The sequence below is a fragment of the Caretta caretta genome, chromosome 6, assembly GCF_965140235.1.
Source record: "Caretta caretta isolate rCarCar2 chromosome 6, rCarCar1.hap1, whole genome shotgun sequence".
In the NCBI taxonomy this organism is placed as follows: domain Eukaryota; kingdom Metazoa; phylum Chordata; order Testudines; family Cheloniidae; genus Caretta; species Caretta caretta.
This window is the reverse complement of record NC_134211.1, coordinates 36872346-36900249: the sequence shown is the minus strand read 5'-3', so window position 1 is coordinate 36900249 and position 27904 is coordinate 36872346. Positions and strand designations below refer to the sequence as shown.

The window sequence follows — 27904 nt, the reverse complement described above, 5'->3', positions numbered from 1 at the left end:
TTATACTGAGAATGTCAGATGAATTATATTTTTATCTTTGTAAGCGTAAACCCATCTATCTTCAAGCCCTTTTTCAGGTACATCAAACCTTTACACTAAGAAGGTTAATGTATTGGACTGTTAAATTTGGGGTTATAGCAGAAACACCAAATTTTTTTTGTACTTTTAATTACATAATCCATGAGTACTGCACAGAGAAATTTTATCTTTATAAGTGGTTTGTAATGTAATAAAATCTTATTCAGATCAGTTTGTACAGAGGTATCAATTTGTATTTTATTCTCGTAAGTACAACTGGATTGTATATTTTAAGACGTTAAACTGAAGAGTGCATCATTTGCACCATGTAAATGTATTACATACTTTATGAAATAATTATGCTTAAGCATATAAACACATGAACATTATCAATTAGACAATAAAAGAATACTTCCATTTTGTTACATATGTAGTGATCACTTTCTCTCTGTAATGGAATTTAGTTTACACATCACACACAAACAGTAGGTTTCCATAAAAACTCTATCCAGCCTCCTTCCTGACAAAGTCTGTGTAAAGTACTTCAAACCCTGAAAAAGGGAGCTGTTGGACGTTGTGAGAGCTTCTGTAGTGCACGAGAGCCAGATAGGGGCAGATCCTCTGCTGGTGTAAATTATCATCGCTCCAGTGACTTCCGTAGAGCTATGACAACTTGCATTAGCTCAGACTGTCCCCGAGAGAAGCCAGATTAAATAATTCTCCTAAGTGAGAAACCAGATAAGAGAATGATCACAAAATTGATATGACTGATAATTCATTTTTCATTTGCATGGTTTACTGCATCTAACACATCATTTGTGCTCATTACCTAACCACTGTCTTTTCTGGTATAAGTCTGTGCTGTGTTATTTAGAGGACCCCGTTAACAAAAATGTTTTAGCATGTGTTTTAGCAATAAAAGGGTGATATATTTCACATATAGTGGCTCCTGTGTTAGTGTTAAATAAGATTAACAATACTATGTTAAAGAAATGAGAGGACCAAATCCCAACAGAGTTGAGCGCTGTCAGTATCTGTCGTGAATGTACTGTAGTTTGATGCTCGACATGTTTACTGAAAGGAAATGTCCAGTTACAAGGTAAATGCAGCATCTAAGTGGTGCATAGTCTCCACTGATTCTGCTCACCGTCTGAACGGGGTAACTTTTGCCCACAGTAAATTAGTGTGTATATCTAATTAAAAAAACAATTGAAAAACTGAAAATAACTCCAATATTTTGTAAACAACTGCTGCCCGTGCTCCAGTAGATAGAGTTTACTGAAGCAGTATGGATTTGATTTAACTTTAATATTCCACCATTCTGGACCCCATTTTAAATGACTAAATACAACTGTTACAAAATATTTTGAATATTAAAAAAATTTAATGACAGTCCATCTTCCAGCTAAAAAAATGACCTGGAAGTGAACACAATATATTTACACATTTGTACAGTGAGAAATTCATACTTTAAATGAACCACGACTGAACCCCCTTTACATTTTAGGCCACCTGATGGGCTCAAACAATTTATATCCTTTTTTAAGATCAATAAGAGTACTTGTATTACCTGCCTAGTAGGAATGCACCACATGCGTTATTGAATGCATCTTGAATGCTTTTGACTTCTAGAAAATATTACTGCAACACACGGCACTATAATTCATGAGAGCAAACGGATGAATTCTTAAATTCGCTAGCGTGTGTAATATTTGTACTGAAGGATTAAAGAATGCCTTGTTCTCATCAGAAATTGATCTTCCTATCATCACTGCATTTTCACTGCATTATGCTGGCATAAGAGTATTTTTTTTCTTTTGATGTGTGAGGTGTTATGTACAATATGTATATTTATTTCCGTATAACTTTGAGAACTCATTTTTAGCACATTTCAAAGTGTAGTAATTCATCATGGTGAGATTTTGTTTTTCTCAAGGCAGAATCTCCTCCAAAAGATGCATGTAGAGTCTGGATAAAATTGTAGTTACTGTCTGATTTGATCTAGTTACTGACTGATTTTACAGATGGAACATTCAGAAGGAACAGTAATGCAAATAGGGGTGCTCTCTCAAGGCATAAGCAACCTCACGGTATGTACCAATTTATACTTGCTGTAAAGTCACAAACTTATCCTGCTAGAATGCAGTGAAAGTTAAAGGACCAGCAGTCCTCTAGAGGAAGTGTTCCAGTGTTCATGTTATAGACTCCTTATTTACAGCCTACTTACATATCCATACTTCAGAAAATCTTTATTTTTAAATAAGTTGTCAGTCCTCTATTCATAGTGGATGGCCAAAGTTGAACTTAAGTGGTGCATAGTCTCCACTTATTCTGCTCACCCTCTGAAAATGGGTGAGTTTTGCCCACAGTAAATTAGTGTCTATACCTGATAAAAAACAATTGAAAAATTGAAAAGTAAATAAATTAGCAATTGATTATTTGATTTGATTTATTTGATTTGCTTATTTGATTTGATTGATTTGATTCTGTATCTAACATATAGAATCGCATAACGTGTAAAATTAATGGCTGCATTGGTGCAGCTGCTTTAAGTAGATTAACTCATTCACTGGAAAGCAAAATGGATGGTCATGTAACATGAAAGTATTTTTATCCACTATGTCACGCACCTGTGAGACTCACTGATGCGGATCATCCCACTATGTTACATATAATCAGGTGGCCTATAATGCCTGAAATATTTATATCATCAAATAAGCTACATCAAGACAGTAAATTCCTGCTGTCATGAATCAGATCTAATTACAGTTGGATTGCTTTGCCATTGCTATACACATCTAACTGAACATACTTCTTACTGGTCTATATACTGTTTACTTTCAGGATATGCTAAGCCAAGATGAAACGCTGAATGACAGCAGATTTTTAACACCTACCTTTGAAGACTGGAGACGATGACCATGACCAAGAACACTGTTATACCTCACATGTATCCAGAGAACTGGCTGATGAAAGCTGGGTGCTATATGCAGAAAATAGCTTAGGCTTTTCTGCCACTAAGAAGTATAAAATGTGTATGATTATGATGCAGCAACACCTTACAGGTTAAAAAAACCACTGTGTTCTGTGTTGGGTATTTTTACATGGGTATTAAGAAAAACTATGCAAAATATTTCTCATCATCCAGAGAGGGTAAAATTGGAAAATGATTAAGACTAGTAGAAGATTTCTTTACAGATTTATGACTACTTTTATACAGTGGATTTATGCACTGTTACCTGCTAAATTATCTGTTTTATAATTTTGTACTTTTATAATTAACTTGCAATGTAGCAATAACATAAGCAGAATATGCCTCTGTCACAGAATAAGGGTCCTCTTCATATTAAATGATAGTGGCGAGGATGATACTTTGACAATTCCAGTGACTTTCTATCATGCTATATGATTCATGGTGCAGCAGATGCTATCTTGGGATCTGACAGACCCTGGTGCAGACAGTTGTTTACTGAACCATTGCTAAAAAAACTGCAGTCTGGTATAGAGATAGGATTGGCTTTAAGATTTTGAGACTCCCTAAAGAGGAAGAAGGGACTTCATCCCTCATTCACTCTTCCTCTGCTTCTGTACCTCTCCTTGTCTCTGCTTTTTCTATCCTGATTATACTATTGGGATGAAGAGAAAGGACAGATCACCTTTCACCCCTCATGAAGCCCTAGCAGGTGGGTGTGTTCTTAAACAGGCCAGCAGAGAGCATGCTGATCCTTACTCTGCTCTCTCTACAATGAGAAATTTGCTTACAGCAGGAAATCCCATCTTCAGTTTGAGACTGCAAAGGAAATTGAGGGACCCAAAAGTTGGCTTTTCTTAGAAAATGACTCTCTTAACGCATGACTTAACACATAAACAAGTACTGTGTGTGTTTGTGGTCTGGGAACAGGCAGAAAATTCATTTAACTTAAAATGCACATTTAAACTACCAAAATGGTGCATACCACCCTCGCTACAGATACCTCAAGGTGAGTGCAATAAAAGTTTTAGCCCAGTACATAGATGAAAGTTCCTTGTACAATTGGAACATTTCAGTAAGCTCCGCTGAATTTTGAGTCAAAATGACTAGAGGAGCTACAAAGCACAGTTTAACATGTAGTGTGAAACTTAGCACAGATGGTTGGAAAACCAGGAGGAAGTGATAGACTCCAAGTCCTTTACTCCCTGAATTGCATTCAGCATACTATAAGCTATATAAATATATATGGATTCCACATACTGGCATGACTGAGATGTGGTTAGAAACAAGTTGTAATGTTTGCCGCTTTTAAAAAAACAAGTTTCTCATGCAAAGAGTCCTGTGGCACCTTATAGACTAACAGATTTATTGGAGCATACGCTTTCATGAGTGAATACCCACCTTGTCGGATGCATGTAGTGGAAATTTCCAGAGGCAGGTATAAATATGCAAGCAAGAATCAGGCTAGGGATAACGAGGTTAGTTCAATCAGGGAGGATGAGGCCCTCTTCTAGCAGTTGAGGTGTAAACACCAAGGGAGGAGAAACTGCTTTTGTAGTTGGCTAGCCAGTCACAGTCTTTGTTTAAGCCTGAGCTGATGGTGCCAAATTTGCAAATGAACTGAAGCTCCGCAGTTTCTCTTTGAAGTCTGATCCTGAAGTTTTTTTGCTGCAGGATGGCTACCTTTAAATCTGCAATCGTGTGTCCAGGGAGGTTGAAGTGTTCTCCTACAGGTTTTTATATATTGCCATTCCTAATATCTGATTTGTGTCCATTTATCCTTTTACGGAGGCACTGTCCAGTTTGGCCGATGTACATAGCAAAGGGGCTGTCAAGATTCCTTCCCCACTCTGAACTCTAGGGTACAGATGTGGGGACCTGCATGAAAAACATCCTAAGCTTATCTTTACCAGCTTAGGTCAAAACTTCCCCAAGGTACAAAATATTCCACCCTTTGTCCTTGGATTGGCTGCTACCACCACCAAACCAATACTGGTTACTGGGGAAGAGCTGTTTGGAAACGTCTTTCCCCCCAAAATATTTCCCAAAACCTTGCACCCCACTTCCTGGACAAGGTTTGGTAAAAAGCCTCACCAATTTGCCTAGGTGACTACAGACCCAGACCCTTGGATCTTAAGAACAATGAACAATCCTCCCAGCACTTGCACCCCCCCTTTCCTGGGGAATGTTGGATAAAAAGCCTCACCAATTTACATAGGTGACCACATACCCAAACCCTTGGATCAGAACAATGAAAAAGCATTCAGTTTCTTACAAGAAGACTTTTAATAGAGATAGAAGTAAACAGAAGTAAAGAAATCCCCCCTGTAACATCAGGATGGTAGATACCTTACAGGGTAATTAGATTCAAAACATAGAGAACCCCTCTAGACAAAACCTTAAGTTATAAAAAGATACACAGACAGAAATAGTTATTCTATTCAGCACAATTCTTTTCTCAGCCATTTAAAGAAATCATAATCTAACGCATACCTAGTTAGATTACTTACTAAAAGTTCTAAGACTCCATTCCTGGTCTATCCCCGGCAAAGCAGCATACAGACAGACAGACAGATCCTTTGTTTCTCTCCCTCCTCCCAGCTTTTGAAAGTATCTTGTCTCCTCATTGGTCATTTTGGTCAGGTGCCAACGAGGTTACCTTTAGCTTCTTAACCCTTTACAGGTGAGAGGATTTTTTTCTCTGGCCAGGAGGGATTTTAAAGGGGTTTACCCTTCCCTTTATATTTATGACAGGGGCACTGCTGGCACATGATGGCATATTATATTGGTGGACGTGCAGGTGAATGAACCGGTGATGGTGTCGCTGGTGTAGATATGTGGACAGAGTTGGCATTGAAGTTTGTTGCATGGATTGGTTCCTGAGTTAGAGGTACTGTGGTGTGATGTGTCATTACTGGTGAGAATATGCTTCAGGTTGGCGGGTTGTCTGTGGGCAAGGACTGGCCTGCCTCCCAAGTCCTGTAGACCTCTCTACAAAGGAAAAAGAACTGTAAGCTGCCACATGGGGCCACAACAGTGGTATCCCTAACTCACCCAGCAATATCGTCAATCTATCCAGCTACACACTCGGCCCAGCAGAAGAGTGTGTCCTATCTCGGGGACTCTCCTTTTGCCCCACCCGCCCCACAAACATGCTACAGTTCTGCGGTGATCTGGAAGCCTACTTTCGCCATCTCCGACTCAAAGAATACTTTCAAGATAACACGGAACAGCGCACTGATACACAGATACCCTCCCATGGACTCCTGAGGGTCAAAATGACAGTCTGGACCTATACATAGAATGCTTCCGCCAACGTGCACAGGCAGAAATTGTGGAAAAACATCACTTGCCTCATAACCTAAGTCATGCAGAATGCAATGCCATCCACAGCCTCAGAAACAACCCTGACATTATACTTGAAGAAGCTGATAAAGGAGGTGCTGTTGTCATCATGAACAGGTCTGACTACCAAAAGGAGGCTGCCAGATAACTCTCCAATACCAAATTCTACAGGCCACTTTCCTCAGATCCCATTGAGGAATACACTAAAAAACTGCACAATCTACTCAGGACACTCCCTACACTAACACAGGAACAAATCAACATAAAATAACCCCGGTCGGGACTCTAAGGGTATCTACTAACCAAGATCCACAAACCTGGAAATCCTGGACGCTGTATCATCTCAGGCATTGGCCCTCTCACTGAAGTCTGGATATGTGGACTCTCTACTCGGACCGTACGCCACCAGCACTCCCACCTATCTCCGTGACACCACTGATTTCCTGAGAAAACTACAATGCATTGGTGATCTTCCAGAAAACACCATCCTAGCCCCCATGGATGTAGAGGCTCTCTACACAAACATCCCAAGATAGAATACAAGCTGTCAGGAACAGTATCCCTGATGATGCCACAGCACAACTGGTTGCTGAACTCTGTGACTTTATCCTCACGGACAATAATTTCAGATTTGGTGACAATATATTCCTCCAGACCAGTGGCACCGCTATGGGAACCCGCATGGCCCCACAATATGCCAACATTTTTATGGCTGACCTGGAACAACGCTCTCATCCACTCACGCCCCTTCTCTACCTACGTTACACTGATGACATCTTCATCATCTGGACCCATGGGAAGGAAACCTTGGAAGAATTCCACTACGATTTCAACAGCTTCCACCCCACCATCAACCTCAGCCTGGACCAATCTACACGGGAGGTCCACTTCCTAGACACCCCGGTGCAAATAAGCGACGGTCACGTTAACACCACCCTATACCGAAAACCCACCGACTGCTATGCCTACCTTCATGCCTCCAGCTTCCATCCCAGACACACCACACGATCCATTGTCTACAGCCAAGTGCTGAGGTACAACCGCATTTGCTCCAACCCCTCAGACAGAGACCAACACCAACAAGATCTTCACCACGCATTCTCAAAACTACGATACCCGCATGAGGAAATAAGGAAACAGATCAACAGAGCCCGATGTGTACCCAGAAGCCTCCTGCTGCGAGACAAGCCCAATAAAGAAACCAACAGAACTCCACTGGCCATCACATACAGTCCTCAGTTAAAACCTCTCCAACGCATCATCAGTGATCTACAACCCATCCTGGATAACGATCCCTCACTTTCACAGGCCTTGGGAGGCAGGCCAGTCCTCGCCCACAGACAACCCACCAACCTGAAGCATATTCTCACCAGCAGTGACACACTGCACCATAGTAACTCAGGAACCAATCCATGCAACAAACCTCGATGCCAACTTGCCCACATATCTACACCAGCGACACCATCACAGGACCTAACCAGATCAGCCACACCATCACCGGTTCATTCACCTGCACGACCACCAATATAATAGGCCATCATGTGCCAGCAATGCCCCTCTGCTATGTACATTGGCCAAACTGGACAGTCCCTACGTAAAAGGATAAATGGACACAAATCAGATATTAGGAATGGCAATATACAAAAACCTGTAGGAGAACACTTCAATCTCCCTAGACACACACTAGCAGATTTAAAGGTAGCCATCCTGCAGCAAAAAAACTTCAGGATCAGACTTCAAAGAGAAACTGCAGAGCTTCAGTTCATTTGCAAATTTGGCACCATCAGCTCAGGCTTAAACAAAGACTGTGACTGGCTAGCCAACTACAAAAGCAGTTTCTCCTCCCTTGGTGTTCACACCTCAACTGCTAGAAGAGGGCCTCATCCTCCCTGATTGAACTAACCTCATTATCCCTAGCCTGATTCTTGCTTGCATATTTATACCTGCCTCTGGAAATTTCCACTACATGCATCTGACGAAGTGGGTATTTACCCACAAAAGCTTATGCTCCAATACATCTATTAGTCTATAAGGTGCCACAGGACTCTTTGCTGCTTTTACAGATCCAGACTGATACTTGTTTTTTTAAGAGAGTACCTGCGGTTATACTTTTCCCTTAACTGTTCTCTCTTCATTCCAGTCTCCTATAGGTGCTTAATGTAAAGCACTACCCTAATATAACTCTAGCAAACTACAGCCAACATAACATGCAAAGGTCACTAGTTAGGAAATGCTAGGTAGGGCTGCAGAGCTGGTGTTAGTATAGCTTATTGCTTAGTATAGATTGGCCAAATCCGCTCTGCAGATTTTCGTGGCATCATGCTAGCATAGCTGAGAAAGAAACTTGAGCTACGTCTCAAGATATGTTGCAATAAATCCAGAAGTGTTCTGCTCCAAAAGAAATTAAAGATATTAAATGATGAAATATAGCAAGAGACTGTGACTCTCCCTTGCGTATACATCTAAGGAAAAGCAAATGATGAATGTTTTATGATCTCCAATAGGATATAAACATAGTGGTGCAGTTCTTTTCTGGAGACCTGATTATCAGTCAGATATAGAATCACAGAAATATAAGACAGGAAGGAAACTTGATAAGTCATCTAGTCCTGTCCCCTGCACTGGGGCAGGACTAAATATTAGCTAGACCATCCCTGACAGGTGTTTGTCATTGGAGGTTTTTAAGAACAGGTTAGACAGATTCCACAACCTCCCCAGATACTTTGTTCCTAACTGTAAGGTTCTGTAAGAATAGGAAGTTTCTCATGTCTAACCTAAATCTCCTTTGTTTCAGTTAAGCCCATTGCTTTTTGACGTGTCCTCAGTAGTAAGGAGAACAATTTTAACAACTTTTTATGTATTTGAAGACTTATGTTTCTCATCAGTCTTCTCCCATTTTTTTCAGTTTTTCCTCTTAGGTCATGTTTCTTAGACCTTTAATCGCTTTTGTTGCTCTCCTCTGGACTTTCTCCAATTTGTCCACATCTTTCCTAGAGTACAGTACCCAGAACTGGACACAATACTCCAGTTGAGGCTTATCAGTGCTGAGTAGAGAAGAAGGAATTACTTCTCTTGTCTTGTTTATGACACTCCAGCTAATACATCCCAGAATAATATTTGCTTTTTTTGAAACAGTAGTATATTGTTGACCCATAGTGATCCACTCTAAATCCCCAGATCCTTTTCTGCAGTATTCCTTCCTAGGCAGTTCTTTCCCATTTGTATTTGTGCAACTGATTATTCCTTCCTAAGAGTAGTAATTTGCACTTGTCTTTATTTCATAAATAAGGCATTTCATAAATGCGGCATTTCATAAATGCCTTTCAGACCATTTCTCCAGGTTGTCAATATCATTTTGAATTCTAATACTGTCCTCCAAACTGCAACCCCTCCCATCTTGGTATCCTCAAACAGGAAGTTACACCTACAAGCTCCAGTGCAGATATACCAAAACAGTGCAGCTGCCCTTGGAGCTGGAGGTAACTGGCAGTCCTGCTTGCTGCACGTAAAAGCTAGAAGTTATGCCTGCAAAGCCACCTTCCATCCCTTCTACCTTAAGGTTTCTCTTCAGCTGTCAGCCAGGTAGACTGACAGGGCTGTATGGTCCTCAACAGGCGTCCCCCAGGAGTAGGGCTGCAGTAATGACTCCCCACACACATGTTCACTACCACAGTACTAGTAGGCTATTTTGTACTGGGCAATTCCAAAAACAGTCTTGACAGGGTTGTGAAACAAAGATATTTGATTTTGGAAGATATAATGGGCTTGAATTAAACACTTTCTGAGGGTGGGTTACTGGTTAGATCTCATCCCTTTTGGTTGCAATGAGGTTTAATTTTGTGTGTTCTGATGCTAAACCATGTTTGGAAAGATTTCTCAGGGTATGTCAATGCCAGACATGCCTCTTTCAAAAGAGCTTAAAGTCTGGCTGTTTTCACTTAAGTGCTATTCAGAATGAGTAAGGGGTGACCCTTATTCATAGGACTAGTTAAAGAGCAAGGCATTACTCACTGAGTAAAGTTATGGCCCAATCTAGCCCTTACTGCACAAACTTCAAAGTGTGACGCAAATGGGGAAACGAGACATGAACTGCAGTCATAGAACTGACTTCTCCTAAAGACTAGTTAACAAGTTTGTGTATAAATCTCTCTCCTGTTAGAAATTAACAGCTAATTTCCACTACGCCTATTGTGCAAAATGAACTTTAATGTATGGAGCCAGTAGAATTGTTTATGATAGAGGCTGGCATTTTCAAAAGTCCCATTCACTTAACAGGGATCAGAGTTAGGTTTTTAATGAACACTTTTGATATTTCTCCCTGGTGTCTGTTTGAACACATGGTTATCATTTTAGTGTACTCTGTGCACCTTAGATGAATTTGCCTGTGAATGTGTAATTAACTGTGTTTGTTTTGTACAAATGTTGACTCAGTGTACACTGACAGAGCAGAGAAGGGTAGTTTTGCACCCTAAGATGTTTCAAGCAGGCCATACTGTAAGTATTATTTTTAAAAATCCAGTTCCAGTGTGTTGGGTTGTGAACTTAAGTGTTCTGTTAACTTATATTTGAATACTAGAGTATCTTATTTGATATATAAAATAAAAGTGAAAAGTTCAGGAAATACAAACACTGACCTTTGGGCAATCATACTGTAATAAATAAATGCTGTATGTTTGTCTATATTCCATGTTGACTCTGTATAGTACATTTTATATATGCCTGGGCAGCTGGGGAATTTTAAAGTTTGTTGAAGAGCAAATGGGGGTAAATGAATAGTTAAGAAGAGTACCTTGTACCATACCCAGAGAGGCAATGGGGCTAGAATACCAATGGAGTCAGAATACCTGGGTTCTATTCCCATTTCTGCCAGTGACTTGCTATATGCTTGGGTATTTCAGTTAACCTCTGTGTTTCTCTGTCTATTCAATGAGCATACCCACTTTGAGAAAAAAATCTATAGATGGAAAAATGCTCTGTAACAGCTCAGTGTCAAAATATATTTAAGCATTTCTTAAAGCTTATAAACTTCACCCTCAGAATGAATAAGAATCCTTTAAGTGTTATCATTTAGCTTTATAATACTTATAGCAATTACTTGGTAACATTTTAAAATTATCATCACAATGAATAAATATGCAATTTTCAGAGTAGCAGCCGTGTTAGTCTGTATTCGCAAAAAGAAAAGGAGGACTTGTGGCACCTTAGAGACTAACCAATTGAGCATAAGCTTTCATGAGCTACAGCTCACGTCATCGGATGCATTCAGTGGAAAATATATTGAGGAGATTTATATACACACAGAACATGAAAAAATGGGTGTTTATCATACACACTGTAAGGAGAGTGATCACTTAAGATGAGCTATTACCAGCAGGAGAGTGGGGGGGGAGAACCACTCTCCTGCTGGTAATAGCTCATCTTAAGTGATCACTCTCCTTACAGTGTGTATGATACACACAGAACATGAAAAAATGGGTGTTTATCATACACACTGTAAGGAGAGTGAGAGAACTAAGAGGTTCTCTTGGCAAGTAAATCTCCTCTGGGACAAAATCCTAGCCTCAGAAAAGTCTATTGAAGTTTTGCCACGGACATCAGTGGGGCCAGGATTTCACCTCTGCAGTCCAGCTTGCAGCCAGTGAATGAGGGAAGCCATAGTGCAGGCAGTGAACAGTGCACCAGTTAAAGCCAGCTATATGCTTGCCACTTCCCAGGGAAGAAGATGGTTCTGAGCTGCACTGCCTAGCCCAGTGTCTCTCAACCTTTCAGGAGTCTCATTTGTCTTATGTTCCCCCACATTTCACCACTATTACTGAATCATTGCTTAATTTTGTCATTTATACCACAATCCTAAAATTAAGTCAGTTGGAATATAAATATCATACATACTTACATTTCAGGGTATAGTATATAGAGCAATATAAACAAGTCATTGACTCTATAAAATTTCAGTTTATACTGACTTTGCTAGTGCTTTTCGTGTAGCCTGAACTAAAACTAAACAAATATTTAGATTAGTTGATGTACCTGTTGGAAGACCTCTGCGTACCCCTGGTTGAGAACAACTGGCCTAGATAACAGCAAAGGAGGTGCGACCCAGGTTGCCTGGAATCCATAACCCCACACATTCTTGAAAATAATTTGGCAAAAACTTAAGCAAAGAAAATTTTACAAAGGGCCCTGATTATGACTCTCCAAAACGAAATGGTATTAAAGGGCTCAGTCCACAGTGGCACTGGGATCACCACAACTTTTAAGAGGGCTGGCCTACAAGCCTGAAGCATTTTGATCTCTGTCTGCTATAACTGTTATTGGGATAGTGGGTCTGAGTAGACTTAATCAGTGAGGTAACAAAGAGCAAATTTTATTAGTCTCAAACATCTGATTAAAAATATTAAGTGCTACTGGGTAAATTTCCAATCAGACAGATTAAAAACAGGATCCCTGCCCCACACTTTCCAAGTTTAAGGCACAAGACAGTACAAACCAGCCCTGAGATGGTGAACACAGAGCAGAGCACAGTCACAAACTGAAAAGTGTTTGTGAAGAGAGAGTAAAAACAGTGAAGTTTAAGGGTGTATAGAATGAGTCATGTACCTTATGTGTGGAAGTACCACTTTCTTTTGGGTGAGACAAACTTCTGAAACTGCTCAGAGCACATGTACTTCATGGAGAGAACTGTATTTCGTAAGTACGTATAAACAACAGTAGATACTTATATTGAAGTTCAGTCCAACTTAAGGCAGCAATGCAGTTTTCAGTGACTGTCAATCAAATCCTCTTTGTACAGCAGAAATCTAAGCACTGGCAAACAAATATATACCTGAATAGCATTCAGTGACTCACTCAGCATGAAGGTTAATATTGAATCCCCTAAATTAAATTTCAGATAAAATTTTACTCTGAAATGAGAATTTTAACAAAACAGTATGAGAATTTCTTCATGCACTTTCACTGTCCGTGAGCTACTGCAATTTCTTCCCATGACCAGATTCCTTAATCTACTTTGCTGTTTTATGGCAGCACATTCCTAAGAAATATTCTTTATCCCCTCTTTCATATAGGAAAGAAATTAATTTATTCACATTGTAATGAATAGATTACATGTAGAGTCTTATCACACAAACCTTGCATAAGTTAGGAAATAGGTTCAGAATTTAGGACCATTGTAGGCTGCTGAATGTCAGTGCTATACCCAAGTATATAATTAATAAAATAAACTGATCTTTCCCCCCTGCATTGTGGATACAAATTTTATCTCATTATAGCAATAAAGTCAGAACATTTCAGGGCAACTCAATTTCAGGTAGCTGGAGTCATGTGGCCTTTAACTTTGTATATTAACACCCTCTCCATATTATAGCTAGCCAGATAAGCAATAAGACATGGAGATGCATAGCAGAAAACATTTAAAGACTATTACTCAAGCTCTCAGGATTAAAAACATTCAAGGTAATGTAGAGACAGAACAAAATTACTCAACTATTCAATAAAACCTTTAATTAGGACTACAAAATTGCAATCAACTTACATTGTTCTAAAAGTGCTGTAGCACAACGGATTATTACTGCATTGCATCAGTGTTAATAAGCGAATGTGTTATCTTTGAGATAACCAAGTTTTTCCAGATTGGGCTGACACGCAAACTGAATCATAGGTGGAGGCCCACACATCAGAATAAGAGTATCTCTGTCTGGAGGAGGGAGGTATGCTTTAATCATGTCTGCAGTAATGAAGCCAGAGCTATACTTCCAGTCTGAAACAAACAACAAGGGATACCATTAATACCTTACAACAATTCAAACATATATTCACACTAAAGGTCCCCATCCTGCCCCTCAACGTGACACCAGCCACACACACACACAGACAAATATCCCGATAGATTCAGCATTTATACCACATTACTGTAAGCAAGCACTTGACAAGGGTAGGATCAAAACCCTGGACTACATCCTCCACTGTTGTAAGTACAACCTTGTCTAGGGCACGCAATAAGCAGGCTGCTTCACACTGCGGCATCTACCTACACACAGCAGGGAAAGGCTCCACCAGCGAGAAGCTGCCGCTCTCCTTGCTGCCTCTCCCCTGCCCTGGGGAAAAGCTCCAGCAGTGGGATACTGACATGAGAGGCACTGCTTGGGCATGTAGAAAGCCGTGTAGGGTATATACCCTAAGGTTCTGGCATGTCTTTACTCACTTAAACAGTGCTTCATCTTCTACACTGCTTATTCTACCCAGGCTGCTTTACGTGTAGACATAGTTGTGATCACTTACACCAGCCATTCATTTGGCTGTGTGTTTTGTGAGCTAGATACAGTAGAGCTCTAGCTTTTTGTTTTCCATCCCAATACAGTACTACATAGAAACCCACAACTGATTCTTTATCTTTGTATTGTGCAACTGCACCCTATTTGAAACTGATCTACTGTAAGCGGCACTTGTACATTTGCCTGTTGTGCCCATAGCAAGTACTAAGCAGACACGATGCCAAGGTTACATCATTCTGCTGATGAAATGAGGAGGGAGACTAGACAAAGCAGAGTTGTGTATTTTGCTGAAAAGTCCAAGAAACTGACACTTTACCCTACCAGTACCATGACAAACATTTCACTATCCAAAGGTCCGCAGGTAATGGTTGCATCATTCAATGGAAGTTAATTATTAGTTCCTGTTTTCTAAGGTTTACAGAACAGCTCCCTGCTGGTTATCAGATACTAGTAAGTTCACTAGGAGTGCTCAGATACCATAGGAATGGATGTTTGGATATTGTAGCAATATCCATTAGTAGGAAGGATTAAACCTGTGGCTTGTATACAGAAAAGAGGGCAGAAGAAAATCTTCCTTCGAACACCAGTAACTTACCATGAGGAGGTCTGTCCAATGTATACTGCACCTTAAATTGATCAGGGTGATTCTTGGCTACCTCTTCCAGCTCAGCTCTCAGTAATATGTCTTTTTCAGTCTGTTTAAAAAAAATAAAAGGGGGGGGGGAATTGTTTGTCACCAGACCATAACAGTGCACACAGTAACATGACTAACATGGCACTTACTTCGTTTTCAGCAGGCAGGAATCAGAGTTTCTCATTTATCAACAGTCAGTAGACAAACTGAATTTTTCTTAAGCATATGGTAGTTTATAATTTTCTTCACTGTAAATCCAGATTAATAGTAAAAACAAATCAGATTTAACAGCAACCTAGCTGATACTAGTGTTAAATAGTTAAACAGCCAAATGCCAGGAAATTCAGAATCAAGGTTAAAACTCTGATTTGTCTTGGTCTCCCCACCAGTGGGGTTTTTTTTGCATATTACAAACATGGCAGTGCCTCGGTATAACAGTGAGAGTTAAGAACAGGGAGTGAACTTCTGGCCTCCCTGAAATCAATGGAGCCAGGATTTCACCAAAAATCTTCAGTTCAGGAGTTCGGGGCTTCTGGCAGTTTTACATGCACAAACATTTTGTACGTTGTATTAATATGATTTCTTGGGGATATTTTTTCCTTTTTGTTGGTTTAAGAACAAAAGAAACCAAACCCAGGACAGTGTCTGAGAACAGATGCAATAACCTGTAATATCTCTTGTAACTTCTTATATAGATCATTTTTAAATAAACCATGTCAAATCACATAGCAGCCTTGATAATCAAAGGGAGTTCTGCATGTGAAGTGTGTGGACTAGGACTACATGCTTTAATATAACTGTGTGGTACGTATGCATAATACAGATCAAGAGAAAAATCTTGTGATTCAGGGAAGTAATTTTTCCAAATTAAATATCCCAACAGTATCACCAGTTCAAAGTCCTCTTAATGGTGTCCCTGGGGTAAAAAAAGAGGGCAAACAAATGACCCAATATATTTACCTGATTAGCAAAAAGGAGGTAACACTTTGTATCATCATTAGGATCCTTTGTGATGTGACGGATCAGCTGCAACATCGGAGTTATTCCTATTCAAAACAAAAGACAATTATAGATGAGCTTTTCCTTTTAGCTCACATGAAGGCTGCATTATCAGGCAGTATGGCAAGCTGACGTCAGTGGAAGTATTGTCTGCATGAAGCCACAAGATCAGGCCCATAATATCCCAATTTCAGATCCATGTCAGCTGTAAAGTTTCTTCTTTTTACTCAAAAAAGCTGCAAAGTAACACTTTACCTAGTGCTTTATTAACATTAAATAATAAACACTCTGGTAGGATAGGTAAAGTAAATATTATAACCTCATTGTACAGAGGCTGACACAGACTCAGAGAGGTTAAGTGACTTGCCCAAGATCACATAATGAATCAGTTTAAGAGCCAGGACAAAACATGTGTTCCTGGCTCATAGGCGTGAGCTCAGACCACATCTCTCTTTCTCTGTATTATGATGATTATTAATACTGTGGCAATGCCCCACATCTGCTATCAGAATCAGGAGCCTATTGTCCAAGGACTGTAAAAATAGGAGAAAACAGTCCCTGCTCTGAGTATCTTCATATAAAGGAAAGGAAATCCACAATGTTCAGTACATAAATACATAGATGTTAATTTTAACCAAATGGAATGTTGAAATATTACATCCATGTATCGATGCGAGCACTGTTAGGCAACAGATTCAATTGGTAATGGAGAGAACCTTCAGTCACAAAATAAATTAAACAGAAAATGTCTCGATAATCATCACAACCCTCTAAACCTCTATTTGCTCTCTCATGAGGTTGCTGCCCTCAGTGCAACAGTTTCACCTGTTCCTCCAGCTATCATCCCAAGATGCTTTACAAACTTTCTCTGTGCTTCAGACTTCTTGTCAGGCTTGATAGCAAAGTTACCTGGAAGAAATATTCAGAACTTACAGGTACTTAAATTAATAAAGTATAATAGAACAAACTTATAAATTAAACAGTAATAAGTCACCAGGACCCCAGATGGTATTCAACCAAGAGTTCCAAAGGAACTCAAATATGAAACTGCAGAACTACTAACTGTGGTATGTAACCTATCACTTAAATCAATTTCTGTACCAGATGACTCCTGGATAGCTAATGTGACACCAATTTTTTAAAAAGGCTCTGGAGGCAATCATGACAATTACAGGCCGGTAAACCTAACTTCAGTACCTGGCAAATTGATTGAAACTGTAGCAAAGAACAGAATTATCAGACACACAGATGAACACAATTTGTTGGAGAAGAGTCAACACAGCTTTTGTAAAGGGAAATCATGCCTCACAAGTCTATCAAAATTCTTTGAGAGGATCAACAAACATGAGGACAAGGTTGATCCAATGTATGTAGTGTACTGAGACTTTTGAAAATCTTTGACAAGGCTTCGCACCAAAGGCTCTTAAGCAAAGTAAGCAGTCACGGGGTAAAAGAAAGACAAAAGACAGAAAACAAAGGGGGAATAAATGGTTAGTTTTCAGAACAGAGAAAGGTAAATAGTGGTGTCCCCCAGCGATATGTTCGGTGACCAGTACTATTCAACATATTCATAACTGATTTGGAAAAAGGGGTAAACAGCAAGGTGGCAAAATTTGCTGACAATACAAAATTACTCAACGTTAAGTTTAAAGCAGACTGCAAAGAGTTAAAAAGGGATCTCACAAAACTGGGTGACTGGGCAACAAAATGGCAGATGAAATTCAGTGTTGATAAATGAAAAGTAACGCACATTGGAAAACATAATTCCAACTATACATACAAAACGATGGGATCTAAATTAGCTGTTGCTATTGTGAATAGTTCTCTGAAAACATCTGCTCAATGTGCAACAGCAGTCAAAAAAGCAAATGTTAGGAACCACTGTGAAAGGGATAGATAAGACAGAAAATATAATACCACTATATAAATCCATGGTATGCCTACACCTTGAATCCTGCTTGCAGTTCTGGTCACCTCATCTCAAAAAATATATAGAATTGGAAAAGGTATAGAGAAAGGCAACAAAAATGATTACGGGTATGGGACAGCTTCCATATGAGGACAGATTAAAAAGACTGGGACTTTTACGCTTGGAAAGAGACAACACATATGATGAACAGTATGGAGAAAAAGAATAAGGAAGTGTTATTTATTCCTTCACGTGACACAAGAACCAGGGGTAACCCAATAAAATTAATAGGCAGCAGGTTTAAAACAAACATCAGGAAGTACTTCTTCACTGAACACACAGTCAATCTGTGGAACTCGTTGCCAGGGGATAGGCAAAGGTGAAGGCCAAAACTATAATGGAGCTCAAAAAAGGAATAAAGTGAGTTCATGGAGGATAGGTCCATCAATGGCTATTAGCAAGAATTGTCAGGGATGCAGCTCCATTATGTGGGTGTTCCTAGCCTCTGACCACCAGAAGCTGCGAGTGGACAACATGGGGATGGATCACTCTGTGACTGTCTTCTCTGTTCAGTCCCTCTGAAGCACCTGGCATTGGCCACTGGAGAAAGAAAGGATATTGGACTAGATGGACCTTTGGTCTGACCCAGTATGGCTGTTTTTTGTCCTTATGTTCTTAAGGGATACAACTGCTGTGGAAGTCCAATTGTTGGAGTTGGCAACCTGATACATGGGGACAGATCTTCAGATCCAGCCAAACTGTGCTCAGCACAGGCCAAGGTGGAAATGGTAAAAGTGGCTTTATGCCCCCTTGTAGTCTCCAATCTTACTGCTGGCCAAGGACTAGTTTAGCTACAAGCATAATTTAGAATAACCTTGAGGCACCTCTGAAGAACTGCATCTAGCTGCACCAAAAGGTCATCCTGCAGCTGTGGATTGCTGGAGCACAGTGGTCACTCACCCTACACTGAGAGCTGGGAATAGCAATGACTGTCACCCAAGAGGCTAATTAAGTCATCTTTATGATCCCTTTGCATCATGGGACTTGCACTAAAACATTAACAGACCAAGAGCGTTAAGCCAAGAGACCCTGCAATGAATACAGCAATTAAATATATTAGTGTCCTGCACAGTCAGATCAGACCCTTTTTATTACAGTAATTTATTCATCTCTAAATACCCAGATAGCTAACAAGACTCCAATTAAACCCTTGGCATTGACACTAAAGGCCATGTGACCTTGACCCCTAGCATGCAGGGATCAAAAGAGCTACATAATTTCTTTTGTACACCAGAGGATGCCGCTGCTTCGGGGTAATCAAAAAATAAGACACAGCTTGTAACTCAATTCAGAGGCTACATATCTCTAAGAATCAAACAGAAAGCCTCATGACCAAATTCATGCTCTGATAATCAATTAACAGATTTGTAACCAATGCTACAGAGTTCCTGTTGTCTATAGCAATCGAAGTGCAACAGAAAAGTGTGTGTATTTGTAACTTATGTGGCTTATTGATTCCATCCAAAAAATAAGACTCATTTGTACTTTATTCCTAATAAAGGGCCTGATCCTGACAAGTGCTAAGTACCTGGAGCTGCCACTGAAGTATATGGGAGTTTTAGGTGTACACTCCCAGTCAATCAAGATCAGGGCAAAATCCCTTATACTCTTTTACAACCATCTTATGTGAGAGTCCCTCAACACATCGATCCCTCCCACACAGAAAGATCCTTATCCAAGACAAGCCTGTTTTAAAACAGGGCAAGCTGGCTTACAGCCAGGGAGTTACAGAGCAGAAATGATGCGCTTCCCAGAGGAGCACTAAGATTTGCAGCCTGAGCATCTCGCACAAAGATTAAAAAACTCTCAGCTACTTCAAATACAAGTTTATCAGTGATACAAAACAATATGAATGTATCAATAGAGTGGATTTAAATACCCTTTACAGGAGGGCAAGTGTTTGAACAGTCACATTCTCAGACCAGTACAATGCTCTCATTCCCCAGCATGGTCACGCTACAACAGGCATGAGTCAAGAACATTGGGAGAGAACTCCCATAGGAGAACTTTGGGGCTCATTTCAAAAGAAAGCAGTGTCCCAATCTGGAAAGCCCTCAAGATTTAAATTGCCTTTGAAAATAACTAGATTCCCCCTCCCTCCATTTTAACATCACCATACCTGTCCCCTTGTATACAAGGAGCCCGTTTGGCCCTCTGAAGTCAATGGTATCCCCAACAGTCATGCTGTCTAAGTACTGGGACATCTTCCCACCTTCAGGGAATTTGGGATGGACATTTTTGTAGTAGACCTGAAGAAACACAGCAACTGTTAGTGTTTTGACCATTTAGCTATCAGATGGCAATAGTGTCGTCTCAAAAACACCTTGCATAGAACACTGGACACCTGAAATGAGACCCAGGAAATCCCTTGCTCTCAGTATTCATTTGCGCACTGTAAGTGGAAACCACCACAGTGCAGTGAGAAAATTGCTGCTTCATGCAGCTGCTGCTTTTCCATCCATAGCAGGCAGTGTGGTTAATGGGAATGTCCGTGCAGACTCTATGCACTGCATTTATCTCCCTGTACCTCTGCAACGCCAGCCTCAAGTCACCTCCATCGCTAATCTCCCTCCAGAAAATGGCAGGAGGTCCTTTTTTCGCTTCACAGCATTCGAAAGGGCTCCACCATAAAGTGCAGTGATGAATATTACCTTAAATTCTCCCTTTCACCTTGAAAACGCTTTACAAACGTTAAACCGCTAACAAATCCTCACAACACGTGGAACATGAGGGATCAGGAACAAGAGTGAAACCCAGAAACAAAGGAGAAACTGAAGAAGAAAGCGGCTTGCCCAAAGACAAACAGAGAGTCAGCATTAGAATGGGGATTGGAAGAACTCAGGAGTCCAGGGACCTAACCACAGTGCACTCTGCAATCCACACTAGCTTGAAAGGTTCCAGCAAAGGAAACTATGAACACTCCTACTCAAAATCTTCCAGGATTCTAACATTGAATCAGAAAATGCAACATTCTTTCATGACACGGCACCAAGTATGCAAAGAACTTCAAGTCTATTGTTCAATTATGCAAGCATCAGAAAGGAAATAAAGGAGAAAACAGTCAGAGGTTGTTTTAGCATACAGAGATGGTTTGGGGAACGTGCAAGGCAGATTCTCAAAGAGCAGGTTATAGATGTGCAGACTGTAACATACTTCTCCACAAGATAAGAGTAAAGCAATGCCATGTACTGCTCTACCCATCCTGTCCAATAACAATCAATTTCAGCACATTTTTAAAGCTGAACTCTGTACAAGAGTCTCAATGTGGAAAACAAGGGCCTCGGGCTCATGCCAGGAGTAGATGCCGACTAGCCTTTCTTCTTCCACTCCTGCTGCACCTAGAATTCTCTCAAGGGCTTCCTCTCACCTTCATTAAATTCAGGCTCCTCATCCATTCTCATGGCCCTGCACATCACTTTCCTGGCTTCCATCTCTGCTCTCATTTCATTTCAGAACCCTTCTTCATTCCTCTGCACCTCCCTTTATCTCCTTCTCCCCATCCTAGTGTCAAACCTTATTTTATTCTACCCTCTGCACTCTGAGCAGCCCAGTTTCAGCAACCAAATGCTCCCTCTCCTCCTCCAAATGTCTCCTTTAAACCCACCTCTTTTTGAAGCCTTCCCATAATAAATAGAGGTGGGCTGAAGACAGTCTTCCTGTCCCATGAAATTTTTTTAAATTCCAAAGTTTTCCTGTTCTGCATCAAAATTACCCTGAGACCTTTCAAAGTTTTTTCTGACAAAAAACTAGAGAGACACCCCCCCACCCTCCCCCCAAAAAAATTCAATCCTGGTCTTGAGAAAACTTTCCCAACTAAAGTTTTGTTGAACCTGATCTTTTCCTGCAATGAGTTTTGGTTTCAATTAATCAGCATTTCTGATAAACGTTTCATTGAAAAATTCCTGACCAACTCCAACAATGAACTCTTCACTAATTAGGTCCCCAGCCTTAAAGCCCTACATTGGTTATCCATCTGAGCTCTTGGAGAAGGCAACCTTCACCTGATTCTGATTTCACATGGATTTTACACTAGTGTAACTACTGACTTTAATTTATCCCAGTATGAGAGCTCCACCAGGTCCTTTGTCTTTCTATGCATTTTATAGAGCACTCTGAACTTATGGCATTCTCCAAATAATAATTTCATTTGAACAACTTCCAAAGCTTAGAGAGATGTGGTGGAATTTCTCTAGTGAAGATGAAGTTAGCAAGCACCTCTTGTCACTTATTTTCTACTTCCATGTAAACCCTATCAATGGCAGCAGCATAGTTTTAGGAAGAACAGTCCTTAGTTACCAAGTATCAGAGTCCTTAGTTAATCATTGCTGAAGAAGTAACAGGGAAGAGCTCCTGACTCCATTTTATTGGATACTGTGCTGAAATAGTGACTATTGTTTTCTTCTCCCTCTCAGGGTTGTGATGGCAGATTTACTAGCGAGATTTATATCATTTAAAGGACATTGTGAAATAAGCTGGTGTTTCAAATTCCTAACAGCCAGGTATCACATCATAAAAACTGGTATCACAATTGGCAGCCTTGTAACAATCATCCTCTCATCCCTAAAGAATGAGGCACCAAAAATACATCCCTCTCAAATGTCAGGCATTGGTAGGAGCTGTAGGGAGAAATTTGCAGTGTCCCCCGCTGTACCTATTCAATAGGAAAATAGGCTTCACTCTCTACATCTAATATCCAGCACCTTCCAGGATCACTAAATACACTTTAAAATAAATACTAACCTGGAGGACTTTTGCCATCACATCACCGTATATTAAGAAAGGTCAAATTTGGGGCATAAACTACAGTGTTTGACAGCATCACTTTAAATGTCACTTAAATCCAATCCTCTCCTTCCTAAGGCAAGCATCGCCTTCTACACTTGGATAGTAAACATGTCCAGTTAGATTAAATTATCTGTCTCCATGAAGGCAGCTAATATTTACCTTTATAATTAAGTCAACATAACCTTTTACTTCATCACTGGAAACTGGAGTGTAGGCCCGGATGACAAGATTACCATTGATTTTGGAAGAGAGGTAAACATGCTGGCCTAGGGAGAAAGAGTTACAATCTAATTATCTCTTTCAGGACTGAGAAAAGAGAAAACAAAAAGAATGGAGTGGGAAATAAAGAATCTAAACATATACAATAACTCCAATAAAAGCATTAGAAGCTAACCATGATAGGCACATCCTGTTGGGATACAGAAGTTGCATCATCATCTAGTCATACAACCCTAGAATCATTCTTCACTACATTGAAGTCTAAGTCTAATCAAATGCTATTGTTGAGAATATATGCTATATCCTTCAATATGTATATTTACATAATCCATGGTTATCATAACACCATGCAAAATACACACACACCCCATATATGTGATGAGAACAGCAATAGTATAAATTCTTTTTACAACCATGAAATAAATTGCTGAACTATGTCATGATGGCTATTTTGTTCTTTTGTTTTGCGTACCTTGGACATTACCACTACACTGCCTCTAACCCATTTCTTCCAGGACCACCTCAGATATTGAAAAAACACTTTGCCCATTGTGGCTCTTCCCAATGCATGCCAATAAAGCAATACCATGTATAAATCTATAATTCCAGATCCCTGTTATTGAAAAACTAATATAATAGTCACTATTTCTACTGGACAGAAGATTTCTGCTTTGTTGCAGTTTAGACAGCCAGTCAGTAGCCAGTCAGCCAGATACAATTTTATCAAACTATTCCTACTATCACATCTCCTTTTCTCTGGTCAAGTGGCTGGGCCCATGGTTAGAACAAGATGCTGCAGGCTCTACCTGTGTCTTCACATATAACCTACAGTTGTAGGACTTTCTACTACACTTGTATATTTGGGAAGGGCTCAGTTCATACAAGAGTCAACCTATTCACACCTATATTTGGGATTTATGAAAAAAAATGAAAGCATAGTAATTTGGCTTTTGCTGCTGCTCCCAACCTAATAGGTATCCACACAGCCTCTGTTCCTTCTCCTGTTTGTCGGTGCTAATCTATGGTTTTTGTAGCATGGTATTATACAAGAGAGGGAGCTTGTCCAACAATCCAGCACCATGGCTGCCTCTAAATGGAGTTTTTAATACCCCATCTTCCTGAGCACCAAATTCACTATGCTTAAAAAAAAAAAAGAAGAAGAAGATGATGATGATCAGGGAAAAATCCTAAATTTACCCAAAAAAAATAATCACAGGAAAGAGTTTCAGTATTTACCTATAGGTAGCCCTAATACATGATCCGACGACGGAAGCCCAAACCTGAATTTCCTGGTATCGTGGCTGATCTCCTGACAGAAAGCAAAGAGATGGAGAATAATAAGTGTGGTTTCAACAAGACAGTACAGTAGCACTCGGAATTTGGAAAACAGCACAATGTGCTTTGGTGAAACTACTGTTCATTAAAGTATAAGCCAAAATCCAAACAGCAAAACAGAAACAGGTTTGACAGTGAAATCTTAACAGTTCATCTTTTTCTAAGCCTGCTTATAAAGGACTAACTCTTGAAGTCCTCTCCCCTTCTCAGAAGCCAAGAGGAAGGCAATTTTTCCTGATTAAGGACATTGTGACAATTGCAGCCTTACAACAAAAATCTTTAGGTTTTCTCTAATCAATATACATGCTCATTGTACCTTTGATGTTTCCTGATTTATGACAAAACTGGCATGCCTTATGTAGAGGCACACATTACATTAAGGAAGGCTATAACTCCTACTTCCCACCAATGCAAATTCTAAGTGTATTAAAAGGAAGATATGCCTCTGGATTAGGAACTGTGCATTCAAAGAAACTAATCCAATTATTTATTCTTTTGAAGGGGTAACTAGTAAACACTAATTTATGCATTACATTTTAGGAACCAAATTTATGCAACATCTAGAAAAAATATTCCAAGACATTTCCAGCAGCAGCTATGAAAATGAGATGTTCCCCAAAAGCATTAAATACTTAATGACAGAGAACACTTACTGTCCTAAGTAAACCCACTCAAGGAACAGGGAGGATACAAGATCCAGATGCCATATAAAAAGTTTATTACCAAAGGTGATGATAAAATTGTACTGGAACACACATGGAGATACTTTAAAGGGGTTGTTTAATATTAAAAAATAATATTAATCTTTTTTAACCTTCTATCCAAGAACCTCAAAACATTTTACAAACATTAATTAGAGACATACCTTCAAACCACAGCACTCATAATTGGAAATCCCAAAGTTCAGGGATGTTTATATCAGAGTTCTGAGCTAGCCCATTATTACCAGGGAAACTCTTTGGATCCAAGTTCAAATTTTAAAATCTCCACTCTTAGTTTCAGAGATGAGTGGATCTGTGTTTGGGTCCATCTCTGACTACGCGAACTTCACAACACTCCTGAGAAATAACTTAGCATTATGGGTCTTCATTTTGTAGATATGGGCACAGACCAAAAAAAAAAAAAAAAGACTTATTGAACTGCTCAAGATCACACAATGAACCAGTTTCAGAGCCAGGGTAAGAGCACAGATCTAACTCCAGTCCTGTTTTGGTCATTCATGCTTCCTCCCTGAGAAAGTGTAGGCTGCACAATCTAAGTGATCTTCACAGAGCAGTTTGGCAGGATTCTAAACGAACTGAATGGGTTTGGTCACCTCTTTCTTTATCAATGGCAACGGATACTTAGTGTGTGGCTCCTGTAATGTAATGGGATCACTCTTCCTCTGGGATCTCCTAGCCTTGAAAACTAACAGCAAGGCTGACAGGGCAATGACAACCACAGCAATCAGCAAGGCCAGGTCCTACAAAAACAAAAACAAATGGCACATGACATCAGACACAGCCTTGACTCAGAAAGGAAAGGAGGACTTGTGGCACGTTAGAGACTAACACATTTATTTGACAGGTTTCTGAGTAACAGCCGTGTTAGTCTGTATTCGCAAAAAGAAAAGGAGTACTTGTGGCACCTTAGAGACTAACCAATTTATTTGAGCATGAGCTTTCATGAGCTACAGCTCACTTCATCAGATGTATACCGTGGAAACTGCAGCAGACTTTATATATACACAGAGAATATGAAACAATACCTCCTCTCACCCCACTGTCCTGCTGGTAATAGCTTATCTAAAGTGATCATCAGGTGGGCCATTTCCAGCACAAATCCAGGTTTTCTCACCCTCCACCCCCCCCTCCCCCACAAATTCACTCTCCTGCTGGTGCTAGCCCATCCAAAGTGACAACTCTTTACATAATCAAGTCGGGCTATTTCCTGCATAAATCCAGGTTTTCTCACATCCCCCCACCCCCATACACACACAAACTCACTCTCCTGCTGGTAATAGCTCATCTAAAATGACCACTCTCCAAGTTTAAATCCAAGTTAAACCAGAACATCTGGGGGGGGGGGGGGTAGGAAAAAAACAGAGGAAACAGGCTACCTTGCATAATGACTTAGCCACTCCCAGTCTCTATTTAAGCCTAAATTAATAGTATCCAATTTGCAAATGAATTCCAATTCAGCAGTTTCTCGCTGGAGTCTGGATTTGAAGTTTTTTTGTTTTAAGATAGCGACCTTCATGCCTGTGATTGCGTGACCAGAGAGATTGAAGTGTTCTCCGACTGGTTTATGAATGTTATAATTCTTGACATCTGATTTGTGTCCATTTATCCTTTTACGTAGAGACTGTCCAGTTTGACCAATGTACATGGCAGAGGGGCATTGCTGGCACATGATGGCATATATTTGAGCATAAGCTTTCGTGAGCTACATTGTAGCTCCCTTCATCGGCTGAAAGCTCATGCTCAAATAAATTGGTTAGTCTCTAAGGTGCCACAAGTCCTCCTTTCCTTTTTGCGAATACAGACTAACACGGCTGCTACTCTGAAACCAGCCTTGACTCAGAGTCACTGTTTTAACTGCATCAAATGCACCAGCCTCGAAGAGACACAGATAAAGTGGCCCAGGGCACGTTAATATTATGGCCACAGACTTCGGACGGACGTGGGGGGGCTGGGCAGCTCCCCCGGAGCTGCGAGGATCTGGGGCCTCGGAAATGTTGCGACCCTGCGGGTGCCGCACAAGCCGCAAACACACCAAGCGCGCACCCCCCTCTCAGCCCAGCCTCCATCACTGCCCCGCCCCCCATGCTCTTGGCGCTAACGGCGCTCCCAGGAGTTTCTCAAACCGCCCCGCCCCGCCCCAGGCTGCAGAGGGGCGGGGAGCGGGTGCCACGGAGCCCAGCCTGCACCGCCCGCCGGACACAGCCCCCCTCGTACCGCGCTCGGCTCCATGACTGCGGCAGGCAGCGCTCCCGGCCCCGGCGCCGCCTGACGGGTCCCGCGTCGACTCCCGCTGCAACCTCCGAGTCCTCTCCCCGGCACGGTCCGCCCAGCCCGTGCAAGCCCCTCCTGAGTCCCGCCCTGCACGCTCCGCCTCCCCCCCACCCTCCCCCAAACAGTGCAACCCCCTCCAGCCCGGCTCACTCTCTCCAGCCCCTGCCACTGCTACCGCCCCCGTGCAACCTGCTCCAGCCCTGCACACTCTCTCCACCCCGTGCAAACTCTTCCCACGCTCCCCGCTCCGCCCCAGGGCAGCCCCTCCAGCCCTGCACGCTCCCCCCGTGCAGCCCCCTCTCCCCACTGTGCAGCCCCTCCAGCCCTGCACGCTCCCCCCGTGCAACCCCCTCTCCCCCCGTGCAG

General features: G+C 40.9%; 2 protein-coding genes across 15 annotated transcripts in view; one reads left to right on the top strand and one right to left on the bottom strand.

Moving 5' to 3' along the window:
- PPFIBP2 (PPFIB scaffold protein 2) overlaps positions 1-4361 on the top strand; it is a 222714-nt gene extending 218353 nt beyond the window's left edge. For 9 of the 12 annotated variants that reach the window (XM_075129436.1, XM_048852573.2, XM_075129435.1 and 6 more), the window contains 2 exons: positions 2043-2108; positions 2863-4361. In XM_075129436.1, coding sequence (XP_074985537.1) covers positions 2043-2108; positions 2863-2937 — 141 coding nt within the window. In that variant the 3' untranslated portion in view covers positions 2938-4361. The remainder of the gene's footprint in view (positions 1-2042; positions 2109-2862) is intronic. The other 3 variants (XM_075129434.1, XM_048852577.2, XM_075129433.1) reach the window with 2 other exon arrangements.
- Positions 108-27616, bottom strand: CYB5R2 (cytochrome b5 reductase 2). 3 transcript variants are annotated; one of them, XR_007357047.2, is made up of 10 exons: positions 27482-27616; positions 25861-26007; positions 24447-24519; positions 23151-23257; positions 20326-20455; positions 17063-17146; positions 16199-16284; positions 15200-15299; positions 13866-14090; positions 108-740 (listed from the first exon to the last, which is right to left on the bottom strand). XR_007357047.2 is itself a non-coding variant. In XM_048852581.2 (9 exons), exons 1-9 carry the CDS (start codon positions 27494-27496, stop codon positions 13918-13920), a joined length of 915 nt encoding a protein of 304 aa, XP_048708538.2. In that variant the 5' UTR covers positions 27497-27616; the 3' UTR covers positions 13809-13917. The 3 variants fall into 3 exon arrangements, 1 of the variants encoding a protein (XP_048708538.2); XR_012668906.1 differs by lacking the exon at positions 108-740 and adding an exon at positions 11816-13138; XM_048852581.2 differs by lacking the exon at positions 108-740 and having other exon boundaries at positions 13809-14090.
- Positions 27617-27904: the final 288 nt, after the last annotated feature.